This window comes from Macaca mulatta, chromosome 20 (assembly GCF_049350105.2).
Source record: "Macaca mulatta isolate MMU2019108-1 chromosome 20, T2T-MMU8v2.0, whole genome shotgun sequence".
Lineage (NCBI taxonomy): Eukaryota > Metazoa > Chordata > Mammalia > Primates > Cercopithecidae > Macaca > Macaca mulatta.
In genome coordinates, this window is record NC_133425.1 from 23,896,654 (window position 1) to 23,908,803 (window position 12,150).

The window sequence follows — 12,150 nt, forward strand, 5'->3', positions numbered from 1 at the left end:
CACCTGCCTTTGCCTCCCAAAGTGCTGAGATTACAGGCATGAGCACTGTGGCAGGCCCAAATATCCACTTTTGTGGAACCAACACAGTTCCATAGCTTCAAACATTCAGATCATTTTCTTGGGGCACACATCAAAGGTTAATCATCCTTTGATTTTTTAAAAGGTATTCACTTTTTATTAATTACACTCATTACATTGAATATTCAAGCGATTCTTGTCAATATGCAATGCAAATGATCCCTTTAAAGGTTAGTCCACAAGTCCCAAACAGGTGCTTGAAACCACTGGAGGAGACCCGCCCCTAATATTTGCAAGGGCCCAAGGCAAGAATCCAACTGGAAACCCATGGGTCATCTGTGTACATTTTTACAAATTATAACTAAGTTGTGCCCACAGCTGGGCCCATTAAAAATAAGCTACACTCACATACAGAACCCCAGAGCTCACTCCCTGGGATGGCCCCCTCGATCTAGGAGCTAAAGGAACCAGGAGCCAGCTCTGCCTCCTGCAAGCCTGCATAATAGAACTGCAGGACTTTGCAGCAGGCCAGAACTCAGCAAGGACACTAATCATGCCTAATTAAAGTTAAGGGTTGATATAGCCAGGATGGAAAACAGGAGGGGCAAGGAATAGGAGTTGGGTGACAGGCAGCAGGTGCATTTCATTTCATTGAAACTTACACATGTAAGTTTCTCAAGCTTCAGTTCATGGGCATCCAGCCTATTAGAAAATTGGGCCAGTTTCAGCCAGGCATGGTTACATGCCTGCTCACACCTGTAACCCCAGCACTTTGGGAGGCCAAAGCGGGTGGATCACATGAGGTCAGGAGTTCGAGACTAACCTGACCAATATGGTGAAACCCAGTCTCAACTAAAAATACAAAAATTAGGGTGGCATGGTGGCATGTGCCTGTAGTCCCAGCTACTCGGGAGGTTGAGACAGGAGAATTGCTTGAACCCATGCGGTAGAGGTTGCAGTGAGCCGAGATCACACTATTGCACTCTAGCCTGGGTGACAGAGGGAAATTCCATGAAGAAAAGAAGAGAAGAGAAGAGAAGAGAAGAGAAGAGAAGAGAAGAGAAGGGAAGAGAAGAGAAGAGATAGAGAAGGAGAAAGAAAGAAAGAAAGAAAGAAAGAAAGAAAGAAAGAAAGAAAGAAAGAAAGAAAGAAAGAAAGAAAGAAAGAAAGAAAGAAGGAAAGAGAAAAAGGAAGGAAGGAAGGAAGGAAGGAAGGAAGGAAGGAAGGAAGGAAGGAAGGAAGGAAGGATTGGGCAGTTTCAAAACCAGAGCAAAATCCCTTCCATCTTCTCTTTTTTTTTTTTTTTTTTTTTTTTTTTTTTTGAGATGGAGTCTCACTCTGTCGCCCAGGCTGGAGTGCAGTGGCGCGATCTCGGCTCACTGCAAGCTCCACCTCCCGGGTTCACGCCATTCTCCTGCCTCAGTCTCCCGAGTAGCTAGGACTACAGGTGCCCGCTACCTCCCCTGGCTAATTTTTTGTGTTTTTAGTAGAGATGGGGTTTCACTGTGTTAGCCAGGATGGTCTCCATCTCCTGACCTCCTCACACCTGTGTGCCTTCAGCCCCCCCACTTCAGGCCTCCCCCTTCATCCCTCCTAGGCCCACAGGTTAAATAAGTTACCAAATTTTCAGAAAACTGAAAACACAAACAAGCAAACAATGAAAGTGCAGTAGCAAATGAAAATGACCGGAGCTAAACAGGCAGAAAAACACCTAGTGAATATGGAGGTTAAAGGCTTGAACACTGACTAACGTGAACTAAGCTTTGAACCCCTGAACCAAAATAAACTTGTGTCCCTCCCTGGCCCACATACCTCGTATGTGTCGTTGGTCAGGAGAAGCTCCTCGATTCGCTCAGCACCTAAGACCAAACACAACCAGCAGCCCACGGCCAATCCATCAGTGGATTCTGTTGGCTTTACTTTCAAAATATAAAGTACTCCCTGAATCTGGCTACATCTTACCACCTCAGGTCTACCCTCACCCAGTCCAAGCTATGAAGGGCTCTTGCCTGGGTTATGGGGTTTTTGTTGTTGTTGTTGTTTGTTTGTTTGTTTGAGACAAGGTCTCACTCTGTTGCCCAGGCTGGAGTGCGGTGGTACGATCTTGGCTCACTGCAGCCTCCACCTCCTGGGCTCAAGTCATCCTCCCACCTCAGCCCCCCAAGCAGCTGAGAATACAAGCGCACACCACCATGCCTGGCTGATTTTTTATTTTTTAATAGAGATGGGGTTTTGCCACGTTGCCCAGGCTGATCTCAAATTCCTGACCTCAGGTGATCCTCCCGCCTCAGCCTCCCAAAGTGCTGGGATTACAGGCGTAGGATTCTTGTGGTCCTACCTGTTACACAGGGCTTGGCCCTCCGAAGGGCCCCACCCTTGGTTCCATGCTCTGCTGTCACTATCTTGAAATTCTTAACAATTCTGAAACAAGAGGCCTCACTGTTTTTTGTTTGTTTGTTTGTTTGTTTTGAGACAGAGACTTGCTCTGTCGCCCAGGCTGGAGTGTAATGGCATAATCTCGGCTCGCTGCAATCTCCACTTCCTGGGTTCAAGCAGTTCTCCTCCCTCAGCCTCCCAAGTAGCTGGGATTACAGGTGCCCTCCACGACGCCCAACTGATTTTTGTATTTTTAGTAGAGACAGGTTTCACCATGTTGGCCAGGCTGGTCTTGAACTCCTGACCTCAGGCGATCCACCCACCTCTGCCTCCCAAAGTGTTAGGATTACAGGTGTGAGCCACCATGCCCACCTAGGCCTCACATTTTTGTGTTGCACAAGGCCCTGTAAATTATGTAGCTGGTCCTGCCTGTCATTGCTACTAGAGCATAACCCCCATGAGGACAGGACCCCTGGCTCCTTAGTAAACCAATGAGCACGGAATTTATTCAGCTGATGTATTCTGGCCTGTATCCACCAGAAAATACTCTTATACTGGATGGGTAAATACTGGGACCTCAACCACATGGGGCCCCTCTCCCATGACCTTAGGGCCTTCCATGATCCAGAAAGTATTTAGTAAGAAGCTGACACAGGGACCTCCAGGACTCTGCTTCGACTCCTCAGCCAGTGTCCCTTCTGAAGGGCAGTGCCTGTGCCCTTGCGGTGCTTAAACATGTCAGCTCTGACTGCAGCACCGGCCACAGCACCTAGCATCTATTAGGTGCTCAGGAAATGTTTGTCAAATGAATAAGCAAATTCATTTGTTCATTCGTGACTAAATGGGTATTCAATGGGTGTTGTCACACTCTCTACTATGCAAATGTAGATGCGTGCAGGGAAAGATTTTGCATTTTAATGAGCAGCATGTGGTCTGATGGGAGTCCCTGTATACAGGGCTGGCTGCATCATTTGCAGGGTCTAGTGTGAAATGAAAATCCTGGGCGCTTAGGCCGGGCCCAGTGGCTCATGCCTGTAATCCCAACAGTTTGGGAAGTTGAGGCGGGAAGATTGCTTGAGGCCAGGAGTTCTAGACCAGCCTGGGTAACTTAGCGAGACCCCATCTCTACAAAAACTACAAAAATCAGCCACGCATGGTGGCACATGCCTGTAGTCCCAGCTACTTGAGAGGCTGAGGCAGGAGGATTGCCTGAGCCTGGAAGGTGAGGCTACGGTGAGCCATGATTTCACCACTGCACTCCAGCCAGAGTGACAGAATAAGCACCATCTCAAAAAACCCCAGACAAAAAACCAAAACAGAACAAAAAACTTTTAATTTTTTCTGCCATCTCTCTCGATCTATCATGGTGTTTTCTATTTGCCATTTAATATCACACTCTTTGGGTTCAGGGACACTCCCTGGTGAGTGCAAACCCTCCCAGGGACCTGGGGCTTACACCCAACTCTGACTCTCCCTGTGTCCATGCCTGGGCTCCCACCAAGGGGAAAGCAGGGGCAATAGTCGCTGGGCTGAGGAGGGAGAATGGGTGTTTGAGAGCCTTTTCCAGGGAGGCAGGGAGGTGGGAAGGTGTTGGTGATAGGTGGGGAGGTAGGGAGTGGGGTTCCACATAAGTCAAGTCTCCAAGCCCCAGCGCGTGTGTCATTGTCCCATCCGACTTCACTTACAAAACACACATTCCATTATAAAATTGTTAAGACTCTCAGGATGGTGACTGCAGAGCATCAACCCCAAGGGCTAAGACTCCTTCTAAGCACAGGCCCTGAGCGCCTGGTCTCATGCTCATGTTAGACATAGGCTCTGTTCTCCTCCTGTGCTGCCCTCCTCTCAGGTACCCCTGTGCTTGCAGTGGGAGGACCCCAGGGGCTGGCTGGGCACAGGCAGAAGCCTCTCTCCTTCTCTCCGCAGGAGCTGTGAGGGCCTCCAGTGTCTTCCCCATCCTCAGTGTCACGCTGCTGTTCTTCGGCGGGCTCTGCGTGGCAGCCAGCGAGTTCCACCGCAGCAGACACAATGTCATTCTCAGCGCGGGCATCTTTTTTGTCTCTGCAGGTGAGTGTCTGGCCCCAGCCCTGAGATCTTCACAGATACCAAACCGAAGCCAGGGCCACGTGGAGGAGGCAATGCTATTCAGGGCTCCCTCCAGGGGAGGAGCAAGAAAATGCTCCAGTTGTGCTAAGGATGAGAACTCAAAGAATTTCATTAGAACCGAAGATGCCAAAACTCTAGCTGAAGCCGGCATGAAGGAAAAATGGGTAGGAAACAGCATGGCAGGATCAGCTGAGATTGAAACAGAGAGAGGGAAGAAGAAAGGGGCAGGAGAGAGAAAGAGAGAAGGAGAGAGAGATGTATAAGAGTGTACATACACGCTTGCTGCTTGCATACGTGGTACGTGTGAACTGATTGGGGAGACTAAAGCAGGAGGATTGTTTGAGTCCAGGTGTTCGAGACCAGCCTGGGCAGCGTAGTGAGACCCTCATCTCTACAAAAAACAATTTTAATTAAAAAATTAGCTGGGTGTGGTGCTACACACCTGTGGTCCCAGCTACTCAGGAAGCTGAGGTGGGGGATCGCTTGAGCCCAGGACGTCAAGGCTACAGTGAGCCAAGACCTTGCCACTCCACTCCAGTCTGGGTGACAAAGTGAGGTCTCATCTCTAAAAAATAAATAAGTAAATGTAAAAATATAGAAGTGCATTTGTGTGTTCACTTGGGCATGTTCATGTACTATCTCTGGCCCTTCGAGATATGTGTTTGCCAGCTAATTATTGTTCAACCCTCTCTTACTCACCATTTTATACTCTCCTCCACTGTTCCTATGCCAATCAATACTCTGCCGTCACCCTGCAAAGTTTGAAAGTCATCACGAGAGTCCAGCCCCATCCAGCTTTTGAAGTGCTCAAATCCTCTTATCATTCCACGCATCTCTGGGAACAAGGTAAAGACCAGCAGCCCGAGATGCTCTGGGGCAAGACCTTATAGTCAATAGCAGCCCTGACCAGAAGAAGGCACAGGGTGGCAAGGACGCTGAGAGACAAGCTTCAGAAAAGGGTCCTGTTCTCTGCCTTCTCTCACCTTCCTCCACCTCCATCCCTTCACTGGTGTCCTGTCTTCCTTGCTTCCCTCTGGGTTTTCATCCTTCATCCTTGCTTTCATCCCTTTACCATCTCTTCCTAGCCCACTCCTCTTGGGGTGGATCAGTGCCATCTGGATGAAATGCTTTAAAGAAGCAAAGAACAGGGCAGGGATGGAGGAAGACGGGGCTGGACTCTGGTGATGACTTTCAAACTTTGCAAGGTGATGGCAGAGTACTGATTGGGAAGGGGACACTGGTGGACAGTATAAAATGGTGAGGAACAGTGGCTTGCAACCCCCCTGGATTTCAATCCTGGATCCACCAATCAGGCCTTGGGAAATGTGATCATCTCTCTGTAATTTGGTTTCCTTGACTATAACATGGCAAATAATAATAGTACCAACTGCAGCTGGGCTTGGTGGCTCGTGCCTACAATCTCAGCACTTTAGAAGGCCGAGGCAGAAGAATCACTTGAGCACAGGTCTTCAAGACTAGCCTGGGCAACATTGCGAGACCCGATCTGCACAAAAGTTTAAAACTTAGCTAGGCGTGGTGGTGGGTGCCTATAGTTCCAGCTAATCAGGAGTCTGAGGTGGGAGGATTGCTAGAGCCTGGGAGGTCAAGGCTGTAGTGAGCCATGATCACACCACTGCACTCCAGCCTGGGTGACAGAGCAAGACTCTGTCTCAAAATAGGTCATAATCATAATGATAATAGTACCAGCTGCATGGGGTTTGCTGGAAGGAGACTGTATTCGTTTGTTCTCACACTGCTAATAAAAACATACCCGAGACTGGGTAATTTATAAAGGAAAGAACTTTAATTGACTCACAGTTCCACATGGTTGGGGAGGCCTCACATGATGGTGGAAGGCGAAGGAGGAGCAAAGTCACGTCTTAACATGGCAGCAGGCAAGACAGCTTGTGCAGGAGAACTCCCCTTTATAAAATCATCAGATCACCCCTGTAATCCCAGCACTTTGGAAGCCTGAGGTGGGTGGATCCTGAGGTCAGGAGCTCAAGGCCATCCTGGCCAACATGGTGAAACCCGTCTCTACTAAAAATACAAAAATTAGCTGGGCGTGGTGTGTGCACACCTGTAGTCCCAGTTACTTGGGAGGCTGAGGCAGGAGAATCGCTTGAACCCAGGAGGCAGAGGTTGCAGTGAGTCAAGATCATGCCACTGCACTCCAGCCTGGTGACAGAGTGAGACTCTATCTAAACAAAAACAAAAACAAACAACAAAAACAAAGCCATCAGCTCTCATGAGACTTATTCATTACCACAAGAACAGTATGGGGAAAACTCTTCCCTTGATTCAATTATCTCCACCTGGCCCCACCCTTCACACATGGGGATTATTAAAATTCAAGGTGAGATTTGGGTGGGGACAGAGAGCCAAACCACATCAGAGACTGTACAGAGAAAGCACAATGTGATTTTCCAGTATTAGAAAAGTAGCAACAACACAGTTCCAAAATCTGGAGCCCCACAAGATCTTGCTTGAATTCCTTCTGCACTGCTTCCCCCTCCGTAAGATGAGAAAGGGAGACTGTCTAAAGCTGAGTCTCTGAGAACTGATTCAAGCAACAGACCAGAAAGAAAACTGCCATCTTGCCCCAGGGGAATGAGATCAGCCCACAGGTGGCAGTGGCCCCTACCTTGCTCTGTGTGGACAGATGTTAGCATCTGGCAAACCCAGGGACTTGTTTTGTCTTGAGGCACGCTCCTGTCACTGGTGGCCCCGTCCAGACCTCCCAGGCGCTTGGTCTTGGCCGCTCCAGAGGATCAGTTCCAGTGTCATACTGATGTGAGAGTTTCCTGAGAATGAGAGAAGATCATTATTTTGTCCCCCAAGGGGATTGTTAGGGAAGAGTGTGTCACCAGCAACTTTCTTCTCACAAGAGGTATTGTGAGGGATGGCAGGTAGATTAGATATGTAGGAACTAGAAAGCGTGTGAGTCTGTGGAGGAAGCCTGATGGGAAGGCAGAGGCTTGGGGTCTAACCCTTCCACTGATCTCCCCAAAGAACCTGAAGATCTTGTTTTTCCACCTCTAAAGTGAAAGGATTGGAGGATTCACTACTCTCAAAGGCTCTTCTTTGCTCATCTACACTAAGGTTGATCATTTGAGGCAAGCAATTAACAACCCTTGAAATCTGTAAATAAGAGTGCCGGGGGAAAAAAAGAGAAAACAATCCTTTCTTGAGCACCTACTATGTGTCAGATACTATGCAGAATGCCCAAGAGCGTAAAGCTGTGAAGTCAGGCTGCCTGGTGCAAATCTAGCTCTACTAATTTCCTGTTGTGTGACCTTGGGCAAGTCACTTAACCTTTCTGTGCTTCCATTTATTTCCCCATCTGAAAAATGAGAATCATAACGGCCTCACCTCTTGAAGCTGTTAAGAGGATTAAATGAGTTGGTAGCAATAAAGTGTGCAGAGTGGTGCCTATCATCCAGTATGTGTTCAACACATAGTAGCTATTATCACATACAAGGTACCATTTAATTCTCATATCAACTCCACTCACTCACTCATTCAATATGCATTGCCCTCTTGCTATGAATCAGACTCTGGGCTGGGAGTTAAGGCCATAGCAATGAAGGAGATAAGCCTAGTCCCTGCCCTCAGGGAGTTTACAGTCTGAAAGTAGGACAAAGCAATTGCCTACACACATCTTGTTTTCCCTAAGCCTTGTTACTGAAATCTAAATCCACCATGGCTAAGAGCTCTGGATTCAAATCTCACTTCAACCATTTTCTATTAGGTTGATGCAAAAATAATTGTGGTTTTTGCAATTACTTTTAATTTAATGGCTGTGCTCGACACGGGAAGTAAGTTACCTTCTCTGTGTCTGTTTCCCCATCTGTAAAAGGGGGAACCATTTTTTAAGTGGGCCTGCTGCAATGATTAATAGGTAGGATGCATATAAAGATTTTGCACAGTGCCTGACACATGGTAAGCACCCTGTAAATCATTGGGTAACTCGCTTGGCTTCCTATCAGCGCAGTCTAACATCTGAGCCTCTCTTTGAACTTCTTTCTTTCCTTCCCCCACTCCCCGCTACCCACCGCACTGCCGCCAAAAAGACCTTCTTTGGGGACTTTCCAAACTTTGCCACCAAAATATTCCTCACGGCAGAGGAGAGAAAAAACATGGCCCGGGGGTGTCAGGGGACATCAATAGAAGCCACCTTCATTGAGCTGAGACGTCTTTGAAGTCTGACTCCCATTTAACTTAAAAATTCATGTGAATTCTGCCTTCTCCTTATTATATCCATGTTCATTTTAATATAAAAGAATATGTCTTCCCTACTCATCTTCAAGCCAAATTGACACTCCAGGAAGAGGAGCTGTTTGTCACCCTGTGGTTTCTTGCAGCCTGACACAGAGCTGGATGTGTCAGCCCCCATCATAAGAAATAGCTCAGTGATGAGAACTTGCTGCCTACCTGCTGAATGTCTGTGCTGGGTAGAACCAAGAGGAGGCAGGAGAGAAGCAGCAGATTTTAGCCCTGTACTCTGGAGACAAGTTTTAGATGAAATATAATCAGAAGTCCTATTCAACATAGTGAGGCTGGGCATGATGGCTCATGTCTGTAATCCCAACACTTTGAGAGGCCAAGGTGGGAGGATCACTTGAGGTCAGGAGTTCAATTCCAGACTGGGCAACATAGCAAGACCCCATCTCTACAAAAATAAAATTAAATTAGCTGTGCTTGGTAACACATACCTGTAGTCCCAGCTATTCCGGAGGGTGAGGAGGGAGGATGCCTTTAGCCCAGGAGGTTGAGGTTACAGTGAGCTATAATTGTTCCACTGCACTCCAGCCTGGGTAACAACAGAGCAAGACCCCATCTCTAAAAAACAACAACAAAAAACAAATAACCCTACTGGATGTGCGCCAGCTAATCAGAAGGGTGGAACTGGAGCCCAGTCCTGTGTCTCCTGCTCTACCAAGCTTTAACCCTTTAGTTGCTGGACTGTAGGGAGATCTTGGGGATGCCCACAAAGAGTATGGAACATTCAAGGAACAGAGAGAGAATTCAGGAGGCTCCTGGAAATGGTTACTCACCAACTGTTGTTGGAAACTATAATGAGGGACAACCTCCATTTAGCACCACCCTACAGGTAGCCTAAATTTGGAGGCAAAGAGATGCCAGCTGGTGTACCAACAACCTCCATGAGTCATTGTTGGCACCAAGCCCTGGATGAGGCCCTTGAAACAAAGGGACAAAAAGAGACATATCCCCTTCGGAGTAAGAACATGAGAAAGGTAGGCAGAGATGTGCACAGCCCCTCAAACCTCCTGCTCCTACTGACCACTACCTAGGAAACTGATTCCTCTCCTGTGGGCTAAGCAGCTATTTCCAACAATATTGGCACTCTGGGAAGCTAAGTCTGCAAGCCTTGCCTGTTGGAGGTAACAGCTTCCTGTTCCCCAAGTCCTGGTGCCCTGGTGCTCAAACAACAGCTGATCTGAAGCATTATCATATCCTGTGCAGATAAAAAGACTTGGTAAGCTCCCACCTCTTCCCCATGGGTTTATTTATTGTCCCAAATTTCAGCTCCAGACCCATACATTTCCACTGAGCAGCTCCATTTGGACTTTCCATAAGCACTTCCAACTTAATGTGTTCAAACCTCCTCTTTTATCTAAACCTGGATTCTCTGCTGCCTCTTATTTGAGCTCAAAATGCCACCAGCCTCCCAAGCACCCAAGTTAGAACCCTAGTAAGTCATTCTCAATGCCTTCTCTCACATGCCATCATCAACAGTCTTTCATCTCTTGGCTTACCCTTGTTTAATTTTCAGATCTGGCTCAAATGTCACCTCATCTTCAGTGCCAGGTTCTTAGTCTTTCTCTCTCCTTCTCTTCCTGAATCATTTTTATGTGTCTCCGGTAGAACCCTTACTGTATTTTCCTGTAATTGCATTTACATGTCAGTCTTTGCCACTTATGGTAAAGAATTCAAGGGCAAGGGCGTGTATCTTGTTCATTTTACAATCTTCATGACTTAGTGCCAAAGATTAAGTGTTGATGAGATGAATTGCTTCTAACGGAAAATAAGTGCATTCTGAGTTCTTCTGTACTTGCTGTAGGAGTAGGGTGTATTCTTTAGCTGAATACACATTGCCTGGAACTGAGCAGCAGAATTCTTCATTTCCCAAGTGACAGAACATGCAAGAAGATCTCAGTGGTTGGATTTCCCAGCTATAGTCCATTATCCTCTCTCCCCATTATCTCCACATTTTCTATAAATATTTTAAGATGGAAAGTGACAGTTCTCGCTGAGGTTTATAAAGGATGTATTTTTCTTTTCCCCTTCTCTTAGGGTTAAGCAACATCATTGGCATCATAGTTTATATATCAGCCAACGCTGGAGACCCCGGGCAGCGTGACTCCAAAAAAAGTTACTCCTATGGTTGGTCCTTTTATTTCGGAGCCTTCTCTTTCATCATCGCAGAAATTGTAGGAGTGGTTGCCGTGCACATCTATATTGAAAAACATCAGCAGTTACGAGCCAAATCTCACTCGGAGTTCCTGAAGAAATCTACTTTTGCCCGCCTCCCACCCTACAGGTATCGATTCCGGAGGCGGTCAAGTTCTCGCTCCACCGAGCCCAGATCCCGAGACCTGTCCCCCATCAGCAAAGGCTTCCACACCATCCCTTCCACTGACATCTCGATGTTCACCCTCTCCCGGGACCCCTCAAAGATCACCATGGGGACCCTCCTCAACTCCGACCGGGACCACGCTTTTCTACAGTTCCACAATTCCACACCCAAAGAGTTCAAAGAGTCACTGCATAATAATCCGGCCAACAGGCGCACCACGCCCGTCTGAACTGACCTCTGACCTCTGCCCCACGCCCAGCACAGCCTTGGGGGAAGTGTACAGAGACGTCTCTGAGGTTGCATGGCATGGTCCTCGTGATGGTATTACTTTTTACAAAGAATGAAACCAAATGGACTCAGCCCTCTCCCACATTTGCCCCTCACCCTCCAAGTCCTAACCCCTCCATCCTCCCTAACTTTTCAAGCCAATCCCTTCATGTCATTCCTCTCTCTGTGTATCTGTGCCAGATGTTTTCCTTTCTTCCTTCTTTACTGGAAGGACCTCCACATTCTTCCCTCCTTGGAAGAGGACTTTACTAAAAGTCACGGGTGGTGGCCAGGGGGGATTTTTGAATCTCCATCAGGCGCGTTCATAGTTGTCCCCATTGTCTACCCACACGAATCCTCAGGAAACCAACCACCGCCCAGGTGGCCTGAGGGAGGCATTCACCTTTATGTGTTAGAAAAACATGACCAGAAATCAAAGATGTCAGAGCCCCGAAGCAGCTAATGTAATAAGCACTCATGTTATTAAAGGTTTTGCCTTGTCGTAACCAACCGAGCCGGAGGGTGTTTTGTTTCTTTTGGGTGTTTCCTACACAAATTCACTCCCCTGCCTCCAAAGTGGCTCACATCCGTCTTGGAAGCTGAACTTTGCTCATCCACACCTGAGCCACTAAGAAGGCTCACCTTGTACCTTTGTAAGCTAGTAAGGTATTCCCACAAATGTCCGAATCAGTACGCCCTTCTGCTTGAATTCCTGGAGGCTACCTGGGGGTGGGTGAGTGAATGCTGGTTTTCAAGATCTAAATCTGGCACGCAATAGCTCT

At 47.5% G+C, this 12,150-nt stretch overlaps 1 protein-coding gene across 5 annotated transcripts in view; it reads left to right on the forward strand.

The window, feature by feature from the left end:
* CACNG3 (calcium voltage-gated channel auxiliary subunit gamma 3) overlaps positions 1 to 11,874 on the forward strand; it is a 107,372-nt gene extending 95,498 nt beyond the window's left edge. The window contains exons 3-5 of one of the 5 annotated variants that reach the window (XM_077983618.1): positions 4,321 to 4,461; positions 10,819 to 10,908; positions 11,066 to 11,874. In XM_077983618.1, coding sequence (XP_077839744.1) covers positions 4,321 to 4,461; positions 10,819 to 10,908; positions 11,066 to 11,445 — 611 coding nt within the window. In that variant the 3' untranslated portion in view covers positions 11,446 to 11,874. 5 annotated transcript variants of the gene reach the window in all.
* Positions 11,875 to 12,150: the final 276 nt, after the last annotated feature.